This window comes from Polypterus senegalus, chromosome 1 (genome assembly GCF_016835505.1).
Source record: "Polypterus senegalus isolate Bchr_013 chromosome 1, ASM1683550v1, whole genome shotgun sequence".
NCBI lineage: Eukaryota > Metazoa > Chordata > Cladistia > Polypteriformes > Polypteridae > Polypterus > Polypterus senegalus.
In genome coordinates, this window is record NC_053154.1 from 258,020,326 (window position 1) to 258,033,056 (window position 12,731).

The 12,731-nt window shown below is 35.6% G+C and overlaps 1 protein-coding gene across 6 annotated transcripts in view; it reads left to right on the plus strand.

Moving 5' to 3' along the window:
* Window positions 1-12,731, plus strand: part of sec31b (SEC31 homolog B, COPII coat complex component) — a 127,391-nt gene that overhangs the window by 28,575 nt on the left and 86,085 nt on the right. For 5 of the 6 annotated variants that reach the window (XM_039772602.1, XM_039772560.1, XM_039772587.1 and 2 more), the window contains exons 2-4: window positions 3,301-3,386; window positions 11,698-11,821; window positions 12,095-12,290. In XM_039772602.1, coding sequence (XP_039628536.1) covers window positions 3,308-3,386; window positions 11,698-11,821; window positions 12,095-12,290 — 399 coding nt within the window. In that variant the 5' untranslated portion in view covers window positions 3,301-3,307. Of the gene's footprint in view, window positions 1-3,297; window positions 3,387-11,697; window positions 11,822-12,094; window positions 12,291-12,731 lie in introns of all 6 variants that reach the window. The other variant, XM_039772569.1, reaches the window with a different exon arrangement.

Here is a 12,731-nt window from a genome sequence, read left to right on the forward strand (position 1 = left end):
AGTTTATGAGTGTTCAGATTGGGAATGGATGCAAATAAATTTTGTATAAATTCCTTATCATCAACATTAGGTGCATAAACATTTATCAAAATCATTTTACAGTTAGATAAGTCTCCCATGACCATCACATATCTCCCTTCAGGATCCAATACTACATCTGATGCTACAAATGGTACTGTTCTATGTATGAGAATTCCCACCCCTCTAGTTTTCTTTGTAAAACTAGAATGGAACATTTGGCCAGTCCAGTCTTTTGCAGCGGAACTGATCCTTACTTAGTAAGTGGGTTTCCTGTAAAAAATACTATTTTAGCATTTAGACCTGTTAGGTGAGAAAGTACTTTCTTTCTCTTTAATTCGTGATTCAGGCCTTTAACATTCCAGCTTACGAAGTTAACTGTCCCATCATGGAGACACTGATTCTGAGTTTTTGGTGTCATATTATAGTCTTAACTGGAAGTGAAATAGTTTAGGTCTTAATTTCCTATTCCCCCAAGAGTTGTTGCCATGCAGCTTATTATTACGTTGATAGTTATAATTATAAAGATTGAGATGATAGATTAGATATAGATCAAGCCTGCTCTCTTTCTCTTCCCCCCTTAACCCCCCACCCTCCCTTTTTGCCTCCCCAGGTGAGGCTAAAACCCACTTCATGCAGTCCCAGTCCTCTGACATACCCAGAGACAGAGCACGCCCAAAGCACATCAAGCCCCCATGCAGTGGCGCTTTAAGGTTAAAAGATAGAGATATCTGTTACCAATATAGTCTTTAAAAGAGGAAAAAAAAAAAAGAAAAGAATTTTGCACTATATATATATATATATATATATATATATATATATATATATATATATATATATATATATATATATATATATATATATACATATAATCTTCATCAATTTTAGTGCATTAAGATGATATCCCCAGATAATAAACCCAGGTGATGGTGTTAAAGATGTGTCCAAAACAAGCATAACAAGTCTTAATGCAGTAATAGCAATAACAGCAAACCAAGGGTATGATATTGAACAGTCTCATTTAGGGTACACATGAAATAATTAGAAAAGAAAAAAGAGGAGGAAAACGTAATTAAGCACAATAAAACATAAACATTTAGCCCTAGTAATACTAAGTAATGATAAGTAATAAGTAAGTAATAATAATATAAGAATATGAGAATATATGCTGATAAAAACCCGTATTTTAAAACAAATAGATCAGACAGTAGATTATTAATCCTAGCTTTATCATTTACCGCCATGACTCACAATTATGTATCAGAATAGTCCCGGATCAGCTTTCTTAACTCATTTTCTGCCTCCTCCTTGCTAGCGAAAACATAGAAATGACCCTGCCATTCCACTTTCAGTTTTGCCGGATACAGGAGGCCGATTTGACATTGGCTTGCCGTAGCGCTGTTTAATATTATAGAAGGCGGCGTTTGATAGCTGTTGCTGGAGAGAAGTCAGGGAAGACGCGAATGTGGCAATCTTCATATATAATATCTTCCTTTTTTCCTGAGGAGTTCCATCACCTCTAACTTAAATGATAATCGTTCAAAACGAACTATAAAAGATCTTGGTCGGGTCTGACGGTGTTTGATCAGCGTGACGCGTAAGCCGCTGCTATCTCAGATTCTGCTTTAAAGTCGCCCCGATTATTTTAGAAAAAGTTCAGTTGCGAATTTCACGGGTTTAAACTTTCTCGATTCTCCGCAGGCCTTCAATTCTGACATTATACCTTCTATTCCCATCTTCTAAAGCAGCCAGTCTGTCTCCAAGTTTTTCTCCGAGTTTTTTACATTCCGAACTGACATTTACTGCTCTTTCCTCGGCACTGGCAGCTAGATGTTCGCTATTTCGATCCGATTCGTGAATGTCTCACTAAGATGCTCCAATCGATCAGCAAGCGTGCTCAGTTTAGCGAGTTTTTCTCAATGCGCTCTTCAATTTTACCCAGCACCTGTCGAAGTTCAAGTTGTACTTCTTGACGCAGCCTTTCATTTGCCTGTTGGATTTCCTGTTGGATTTCCTGTCGCAGACATTCATTGGCCTGTTTCATCTCCTGTTTTAATTCCTGTTTCAGTCTCTCAAGTGCCTTTGCCGTTGCTTTCTCATTAGCCTTCTCGCTTTTCTTTATATCTTGCCTGAGCTCAGCGAGCAACACTTTCAGTTCAGATAGCTCAAATGTGCCTTCTTGTACCGTAGATGAAGCAGCAGACTCTGCTGAAGCCGGTGTCCCGCTGCTCCAGTCCCGCGATTGCGTAACTGAAGCCGCGGACCTCCCGGCCTTTTCCAGTTTCAGGTAATCCTCTCCAATCGGCGAGCTATCCACATCTGCACTCATGCTCGCACCTTCGCTCCCCTTTTCGCTCTCAGCCGGCGACGATGTAGCGGACCATGGTCCCGAGGAGTCTGTACTTTCGCCCATCTGATCCAGGTCTGTCTCTGAGAGGCCGTATCTCGAACTAGGGCTTGCTGATCGCAGCTTGGATGTAGCTTTAGTCTTCGATTCTTTCGGACCCTCCTTCTTGTTGGCCATGTTTATATGTGTTTACATATACTGTAGCGGTCCCTCTCGGGTTGAATAAATACAGGATATCTCAGAATAATAAGCAAATAATATGAAAAATAGCACCACTGCTAGCGGAGCTCCACTTCAGACGTCCATCTCTCGCATCGGACAAGACCAACTCGTATTGTAAGTACGTAAGTATTGTTACAGTAAAAAGAACTAGCACCGTTTATGTGATACATCTCACATATGAAATTACAAAATGATCCAGGCTATTGTGAAAATGAGGTAAATGAGATGTTGCCGATAACTGCAGTTTGCATACCAGGAGAAGGTGGGAGCGGAGGATGCCATCATCTATATGCTACACCGAACCCTCTCCCACTTGGTCAGAGGCAGTGAGGCAGTGGTGCTGTAAGAATTATGTTTTTGGACTTCTCTAGCGCCTTCAACACCATCCATCCTCTGCTCCTTTTGTCCCTGTCCTTCTCCCCCACACTATGCGACTCTTCAATTCCACCTGGGGGAGTAAATGCTAACATTATTCAAAGCTATTGTCTGCTTTTTTATTTTTTTTAATTTTTCATTTTTATTACTATTTAATTTAATATATTTTTTTTTGTATCAGTATACTGCTGCTGGATTATGTGAATTTCCCCTTGGGATTAATAAAGTATCTATCTGTCTGTCTGTCTGGAATAACAGTGATTTTTTTTTTTTTTTGTTAGTAAATCAAGTCATCTGCACCACCTGCTTTTATAGCATTTATCTTATTTTTTTAGCAGATTCACAATGAAGCTTAAAGAAATCCTGAGGACAGCCAATCAAGCATGGAGTTCTTCATTACAACATCCAGTATATTTGGCAACAGGTATTTTTGGCAAATTAATGAACAAATTTAAGTTGTTGCTTTACTATTTGATGGTGACGTGAAAGCATAAATGTATTATAAAATTAGTTAGCATGCATAATTGTATGTAGAATACATGAGTGGCTATATTTGCAATTTAAACAAGCATTAATTTTTAACACATTTGCAGGCTACACTTTATTAGTATCATTAAGTATTTAAGCGGCCCCCCACACGACCATAATCATGGCATGGTGGACAGACTTACTATATATGTTCTAGTAATGCTCCTTTAATCCTTGGAGGTATGGTTTTGGGAGTCTTGCGTGCCTAGTTGTTCAATGTAGTTTTCTCAGGGCAGAGGCAGTGGAGGGTTTTAAGTGGTTCTGGGCACTGACACAGTAGGAAAGTGGAAGAGAGAGACAAGCAGTGGTTGGTGGGTTTATGTGTTTCTTCAGATCCCTTGGTGCTGTTCACCCATATTTTCTAAAAAAAAAACATTAGCTGGAGACTTTGGTTTTCAGCTGGCCCCATGACTTTGGTCATCATGCTTACCTTCTTTACTCTGCTCGTTTGGATATTTAAGTTATTTCTCACTTAGAAATGATTGCTGTTTTGAATGTGTTTATTGTTTAGTTTGTTTAAATAAATTAAAGGCAAATAACATTTAGTTAAGGTACTGTACAAAATAGATACTGTACTATAATTTTGAATCTGAAATGCTGAAAGGGAATGTGTGCCAGCTGATGTCCTTGCACCAAGCCCAGTGCAAATTATCAGCAGTGCCCAGGAAACACTCGATGCTTACACCCACAATAGCCAGTTTGGGATTACGAATGAACATAGTGGGAATTTGGTTAAAAATCTGTCATTATTTTTCATATAAGACATACAGTATTAGATAATAATCACTTGTAATGTAATACAGCAATGAAGTTAACTCAAAGACATTTAAAATCAGAAACTTGCATTTAAAATGGGGATTTAAAAAGCACAGTAACACAGTAGGAAAGGGGTGCATCAAGAACCCATAAATTTAGTGCATATGCTTGTCACTTTGCAAGTGGGTGGGCAGCCAGCATAGGCACATGAAGAATGTTGCTAACTTATGCAGACAATGGGTAGATGAGGCAGATGATTTAAAATGGAATTAAAAAGTCCAGGATTGAAACGGCATTTAAATTTCCTTTCAAAACAGTGATTTTTGGGTGAGTTCTTACTTTAACAGCCCATGTGTATTTTGTGAATCCTTTTTTTCACTTGTAACAACCGGTTTTCATAATATTTATTTCATAATATTTATAGTTTTCAAATATTTCTTTTCTTTGCATCCTAATAAAGTTATGAGGACTGCTGTTTTAAATTTGTTCACGAGCCTATGTTGATGTATGTGTGAGTGAGGTTTGTGATTGTAGTATTACATGTTACAGGCTTTTTGGGATATATTTTATGATTTATTTTATTTTCAGGCCATTTGTTTGCACGATACAGAGTCCCATCAGGTGTCTGACATATTGGTGCCTTTAGCAGACGTTCCACTTTAAATATGATGAAGACTCTGTGTGGTGTTATTCCCTAGTTGGATAAAATTCAATCTTTAGAGAGAGTTACTTTGCTTACCAAGTAGGCCAAATGCTATATTTCATTTTGGGCTTTTGATCCACTTTTTGTCTTGCCCAATACTTTGTTCACTCATGTATCTTTTTGATCTTCTGTGTTTTGACCCTGCCTGACCTGTGTTTGATTTGCATCTTGTGTTATTGTCTCTTGATTCTTTTAGTCACAGTAATTGCAGCAGACCTTGTCTCATAACAATTACCTTGTGCCCAATACAGCCAACGTCAAGTCTGCCCCTCAACTCTTGATTGGAATAAGCATTGTGGAATTGTTCAACTCTCAATCTATGCATATGTCAGTGTGTGTTAACTAGGCTAAGAAGAGACAAAATGTGTGTTGTTATTTACTGTATCAGGTGGAGTGGGGAGTTCTGGGTGGATTCCATTTACTTCAGAGTATTAGTAATAACACTTTGCAGATGAGGAGGCCTGGGGATTCTCTTTCCTCCTGTGATTGAACTACTGTATTGTTTAGGCCCCACCTAGCTGTACTGAGGGAACTTTGGAGAACTATTATATAATATCAAAGCTTAGGGCTAGCTTAGATTTGAGTAGCCCATACACAAGATCAAGATAGATGATCAGCAAAGTATGAGTATATTCAATAGATGTGTGGGTATTGACTGGGAAGGGCGAGATGTCCGAGTGGCGACAATCTAGGTACGTTATTTAAATTAGGAGGGTTTGAGAAATAGGATGGAGACTTTCTTAGGAAATGTATAAATCAGAAACAGGTAGGTGCTAGTGCTTGACTTTATGGGGCATTGTCTGAGTAATGATGAAGAATGTAATGGCAATTGCTGATCCCATGATACCAGCAGTGTTCTGGTTTGGAACACCAATAGGCTGGCCATTATTCAAAATAGTTCTATTGAGTTCATATCCTTTGTAGTGGCATTTCCTGTGACCCCAAAAAAGTAGTAAAGTAAAATCATCTATGTAAAAAACATTTTTGTAAACATTATTGAGATGAAAAAGCAAAACTTTCAAGATAGCTAAAAAGGCTTAACTGAAATAAAACTAAAATTATTTTAAATTAGCAACAGATGGTGTGTCCAACTCCAGTTCTGGTGGGCCACGGTGGCTGCAAGTTTTTATTCTAACCATCTTCTTAATTAGTGAGCTATTTTGATGCTGATTAACTTGTTTTGCCTTAGTTTTAATTGACATGACTCGGACACATTATTTCTTTCCCTAATGAGCAGCCAAACAATAATGAGACACAAAACAAAGCCAACCCATGACCAGCTAACTTGAAAATCAACAATTGTGTTGGTCTCTACAGTGCAAATAAAACACTTCATGATAAAAATATGTAATTAGTCACTAGCTTAAACATTCATTTTTTTATGTAGCAGAAAAGGCATGTTGCTGTGGTGGAATATTGTAGTGGTCAGATATTTTCATGATGCTTTGTCAGTAAATCATTACTTTCATAGAAAAAAAAAATTTAAATATAATTATAATTGTTATTTATCATCAAAACCTAATATTTTGTTCAAAATATCTACAAGTAGTTAATTTTTTAAAAATAGTTTTCTGAAAATTTTATACAAACCTGTTTTTTGGTGAAAAGTTCCATTTCATGCACTTAAATCATTTAATTTCAAATGAAAATAAGAAATCTTTTTAATTTTTATTTTTTTTTGCAGTCTAACTAATCGATTAATCAACAAAATAACTAATAATAGATTATCAAAATATTTGTTAGTTGTAGTCCTAATCCCAGGGCCCCCTCCCATGCTTCACCCCAAGTGTTTATCATTGTGTATGCCAGAACGCTGTAGAATCAATTTTTCTTTAGTTTTTCTTTGTACTGAAAATGACAAAGCCTTTGAAAGTGTCAATAATAAATGCATTCTCTTAGAATGTGGCATGTTGTGTACTGTACAGATTAATGGTTAAAATGCCACAAACTGTAAAGTTTACCTACAGAGTTGTTACACATTGGCTTAGGGCCTGTTTCTGAGCAAAGAAAAAGAAGGTTTGAAAAGCGGCACTAATCTGAGTGCACATCAAGTTCACATAATACAAGAGAGCTAATGTTAGCATCATGTTTGTAAAGGGGAGAAGCTTAGGTGACAGACTAACATAAAAAACAAGGGAAAGCACATGATAATATAAAAAGTTTATTGAAACTGGTGTGTCTACAAGGATATGTAACATGCTGTCATATTTCTTCTTCTTTTGACCCCACATTTAACATTCTACGTGCTACATGAGTGAATATTAAGATGGGAATGTAGAAAAGTGAATTGTACAATGGAGAAAAACATTCTTCTCTTTTCTGTTTTTACAATACTTTGGCCTTTGTTTTTTGCTTTACTCTAGTTAAATTGGAATTGATAACTTTCTTCCAAAAGTACATTTTATTCACCATGAATGATCAAACAATAGAATCATCTTAAAATAGTTCATTTTCAGTATCTGGTTTTGTTTTTGCTTGTTTTTATTGAGGCATACTTCTAGGTCTCTACTAACATTAATTGGTTTGAATGTAATATTTGTTTTAAGTCTACAGCTTTGTTTGCTTGCAACACAAAACTTGACTCTGTAATATCTTGTTCACCATGCTTTAGTTTCAATTTAGTTGTTCAAATATGCGGTTGGAAACACAAGGTGCATTTTTGATTGTACTGATAATTGAAATTAATAATCGCAATTATATCAAAGGCAATTATCAATTATTTTCTTTGTCATAACTGTGTGTCCCAATTAAAACATTCAGTTGATTGTATACATCATGTAAATGTGCAGCCTGTAATTGTCAATGATTCAATGTGTATTGCTTTTGATCTAACCCTCCAAAACTTTGTAATGGTACAAGACTACAGATCAAAACGTTAAATTCATATTTGATTGAAGCTACCATTAGGGTGATATTACATTTATACCTGAAATTCCCGTTATTCCTCCTAATTATGTGTTTCAGTTCAAAATAATACATTGTCATGTAAAATTTTTTTTTTGCAGTGACCATTAACAAAAGCAAAGATCAGCCTCTAAGAAAAGTAGGAACTGATCTGCGGCAGAAGTGTTTACTCATGGCCAGTTGTATCTAGCATATCCCAGAGCTCCAATTGACTAACAATATATATAATGGTGTGCTGGGCTGGCCCACTGAATCAACAAGATAATTAAAAGGGCAAGCTCAGTTATAGGATGCACTCTGGACCCCATGGAGGTAGTAGCGAAGGATAGATAAAACAAAACTGAATGTCAATATGAACAATGCTACACATTCTCTCTCTGACACACTTTCAGCCAACAAATTATTCATCAGAAGTGTGTCAAGAAACGCTACTGTGGCTCCTTTATACCAACAGCTATACATCTGCATAATGTCTCACTGTGACTGTGACAGCTAAGTCAAAACTTTTCTTTCCAGTTTGTATTCAGAACAAAGTGTGTGTGTGTGTACATATCTATCTGATTTATTTATTTATTTATTTATTTATTTATTACTTCTCCATCTATTTATGTATTCATTTAAACTAACCTGATTTCCTTCTGGGAGATCTAATGTTCTGTCTGTCTCCATCCATCCAAACATACTGCAAGTTATTTAGCGCTGCTCGATCACCATTTTTATATAATGGGGTAATATTAGCTATTTTCCAGTCGTTAGGAATTTCCGAAGTACACAATAACTTGAAAAATGTGTCAATTTTTTATATATGCACTCCTTAAGTACTCTAGGATAAAAGTCATCTGGTCCTTTTTTGTTTGATTTTGTATTTGTTCTGAGCAGTACTTATACAATTTGAAAATTATTAAGTTCCTCCTTAGTAGTCCCTAAATGCGGGTCACCAGGGATTGAACCAGGAAAACGTCTTGTTTACGAAGCAGCAGTTCTGACCTCTGCACCAGGCAAGCAGATATTTCTGAGACGGATGCATTTCCACTGTGAAACATGCAAAAGTATGCATGCAGATGTCTTTACTTTGTATCGATTGATATTTGGGTTTCAGTTTTCACACTTTGACAGCAACATGTAAATTGAACAATCTCTTTTTCTTTGGTTTTATTCTTGAATTAAAGCACACTTGTTTTGTTATACCTTTTGTGAAAGTGTTAATTTGATATTTGGATTTCAGACACATTATGCACTTCTCATCAACATTTTGTTGTTATTACTATAACATATGAAGAAGTTTTCTGTTTTATTTGTGTTCAGTGCTTCTTGCCTCACATTTACTGTTGTCCCACATTTACAAAGTGTTGTAGACACGGATCACACGTGAAATGTATGTATTTCAAATAACTGTTATTTTCCTATACAATTCCAGGCTCCTCTGTCCCAGATAAACAGACTTTAGCCGTGAGAATTTTGTGTTTGACTTCAGCTGATTCAGTGGGGGATAGGATAGCAGGCTGCCTGCTTGAGGCCAACTGACACATTTGTAAAACAAAAGTGCATATTGGTGTACAGTTGGCAGAGCTACAGATGTAAAGTCCTTGGTGCCTGTCGCGTTGGTAATCTCCAAACTTGGTGATGGACTGTATTGGTAAAGGGAGGTTTCAGACTAAAGAAGGATGCCTTTCGAGCTTGGTTAGCTTGTGGGAGTCCTGAGCCAGTTGACAGGTACCAATAGGTGAAGTGGAGCATGACAGTGTGGTAGTTGCGGATGCAAAAATTTTGGACAAGGGAGGAGTTTTGGCAGGGCAATAGAAAATTATGGATTGCTGCTAATGTCACCTGGGGATATAGTCAGGCAGTGGAAAGAGAACTTCAGGGACCTACTAAATCCCACAGACACACCTTCCTTTGAGGAAATAGGGTCAGGGGACTTGGAGGAGGACATGCCCATCACTGGAGCAGAGGTCACTTGAGGTAGTGATGTTTCATATCTTGGTATTTTAAAAAAACACATACACACAAAATAATATTTAAACTTACAATAATTAAACTTCTGGGAAGAATTGCAATGTATGTTCCAATATTCATCATGCTTGTACTGATTCATTTTATACCTGCAGTACATTCATATAATCCAGAATTAGGTTAACTATACTGTATGCCCATGTAGCAGCCAGTCAGAACACAGACAAAAGAGCAGTTTCCTGTCATTCAGAAAGTTACATGTAGCTTGCTATGAAGCTGCATGTTGGTGGTGACAGTACAAAGAGGTACATTAAATGAAAAAGTACTTTACTTTAAAAGGCATTTTTAAACCCATTAAAAGGCCAGGTAAATGCCAGTTATTTTGTTGATAAGAAATCAACTGCTGTTTGTTTGCTTCAATGGATGCTTCAGTTTTAGCATATAATAGCATCAAGTCCAGCATCTCAAGACTTAGAATGTTACTCATTAATCGTTATCAAAGGACAAACTAAACTGACATTTATAACCCAAAAGTGTCAAGTGACTAAATATCAAAAAAGTATGGATTGTATGTGTTAGAATATTCAGCAATATAACCTGGCCTCTGGCAAAGGTTTTATTCAGTTTATTTTGGACTTGATTGACAGTATGTGCCAGGGATGAAACCGGAGTTCTTTGGGAGTTGTAGAGCTTGACTTGAAAGTGTGTGGCATGGGAATTAAGTTGTAGCTCTTCAGGTTGGGTATGGTAGCCTTGAAGTACAATGCACAAAAAAAACTTAAATAATGCTAAATCATGCCAAAATGAATCAGAAAACACAAAACCATATTGAAAGTACAAACACAATTTTAAAAATGTGAGAACAAATTGAATATACAAAAACACATTGAATGTGTAAAAGCAAATAAGAATGTGCAAAAAATATTGGAAATGCAAAAAAAACCCAAATTGAATATGATATAATCAAAAGCAAATGAGAGAACAGAAAAACAAATGAGAAAGCACAGAAACATTTCAGAAAAGCAAAAACAAATTAAAATATGCAAAAAAAAATCAAACGGCAAATGGAACAGCATGCAAATAAAATGGTGACTGTGCAAACAAATTGAGAAGCATGAAAACTAAAGAGCAGCGAATAACCAATTGAGGTGGAAAAAACAGTGAAAGCTAAACATACATCATGATCAAATCCCAGCTATTCAGTGAGTGGTGTAATGGAAGCGAAAACGTTGAAAGGTAAAAGAGATCTTGTATATGTATTTTTAAATACAGAAATGATAACATTTGCTTAAAATCAAACGGTCTCATCCAAAGCAGTGCAGAGCCAACCGGGGTTTCATCAGTTTTTTTTTTTTTGTTTGTGTGCTGCTTAATTTGTATTTGTTGTTTCTGATTTGTTTTTGTGTATTCAATATGTTTTTGCATTTTCTGATTTGTTTTTGCATATTAAATTTGTTTTTCTGTTTTATGATTTGTGTTTGTGTTTCCAATTAGTTTTTGCATGATTTGTTTTTGTGCATTGCACTGTTGGACTGAAATAAGTTTTATGTTCAAGTGGGTGAAGGCAGAATTAAACCATCAGAACACTGGTGAGAGCGGTATTAAAATATCAGTTTTGTGCAGGCCAGTAGTTTTTATAATATGTTCAGTGTGTGTATATATTGTACAGTATATATTACTATTTAAATCACTCTTTGATAAAGAAACCAGAGCGAAGTTTTATTTTATTTCCACAAAATGCATAACATTGCTTGCTGTTTTGTTTTTTTTTCCCATCTACAATATTATGTTAAAAGTAAAAATATAATACTTAATACTTATTTAGGCATTACTATTTGGGATTTTTGTAGTATGTGTCTTTTATGGCTTCTTATTTTATTGTTTTGTATAGGTACTTCAGCACAGCAGCTAGATGCCTCTTTCAGCACAACTTCAGCCCTGGAGATTTTTGAGTTGGATTTTTCAGACCCATCACTTGACATGAAGCCCAGAGGATCCCTTTCCATTACAAATAGGTATGAAAAATGCTGTAACTAATAAAGTTCTTGTAGAGGTAGAATATAACTGATTTTTTGTCCTATTAACGATGGAAAAAATAAATCTGACATATAGTGCTTTTCATTCATTTATCTCCAGCAATTTTTTTATTCTATGTTTTTTTGAACACTAACCAAGCATTTTCGAAAAACACAAATTTACTCTTATGATTATTTAAACTGAAATCCACAGGTGTTAAATATTATTTCTTTAAAATTTTAACACATGATATGTATGCTTTCTGTTTGTAGGTTTCACAGTCTGATCTGGGTTAATTATGACATGGACAAAGCTGAAGCTCCTGGATTGCTTATAGGTGGAGGAGATAATGGTGTAGTCACTGTGTACAACCCCTCAAAAATTTTGGCAACAGAAAAGGACACCATTGTAGGGCAATGCGAAAAACACAAAGGACCTGTAAGGGCTCTTGACTTTAATCCCTTTCAGGTGAGAATACTGGAATTAATTTGAACAACATGAAAGAGTTCCTTATTTGCTTTAAAAAGCAATTGAAGAACATGTCTTTACCATCTAAGATATGAAACCTCTTATGTTATGGATAAACTAGTATACCAATAACATCTTTGCACTACTTGAGCAGTTCTGTTCTATAAATCTTTTGCAAGATGCAAAACTTTTAGAGCCTATTCCTTGAACTGTTTTGCACCAAAACTATAGTGTTCTTTGCCTCCTTTACTTCATCAAATTTAGTTATTTGACTTATTTAAATGTAAATTAAAGATTTCATTTTTTGATCAAGCATTTTGCTTGTTTCCACCAATATATATTTATGATCTATTTACAAATATATATTTAGTATATTTAATATAATGTTGTTTTATGTAATTAAATGTAAAACATTATTATCTATATTTGTTTTTATGTACT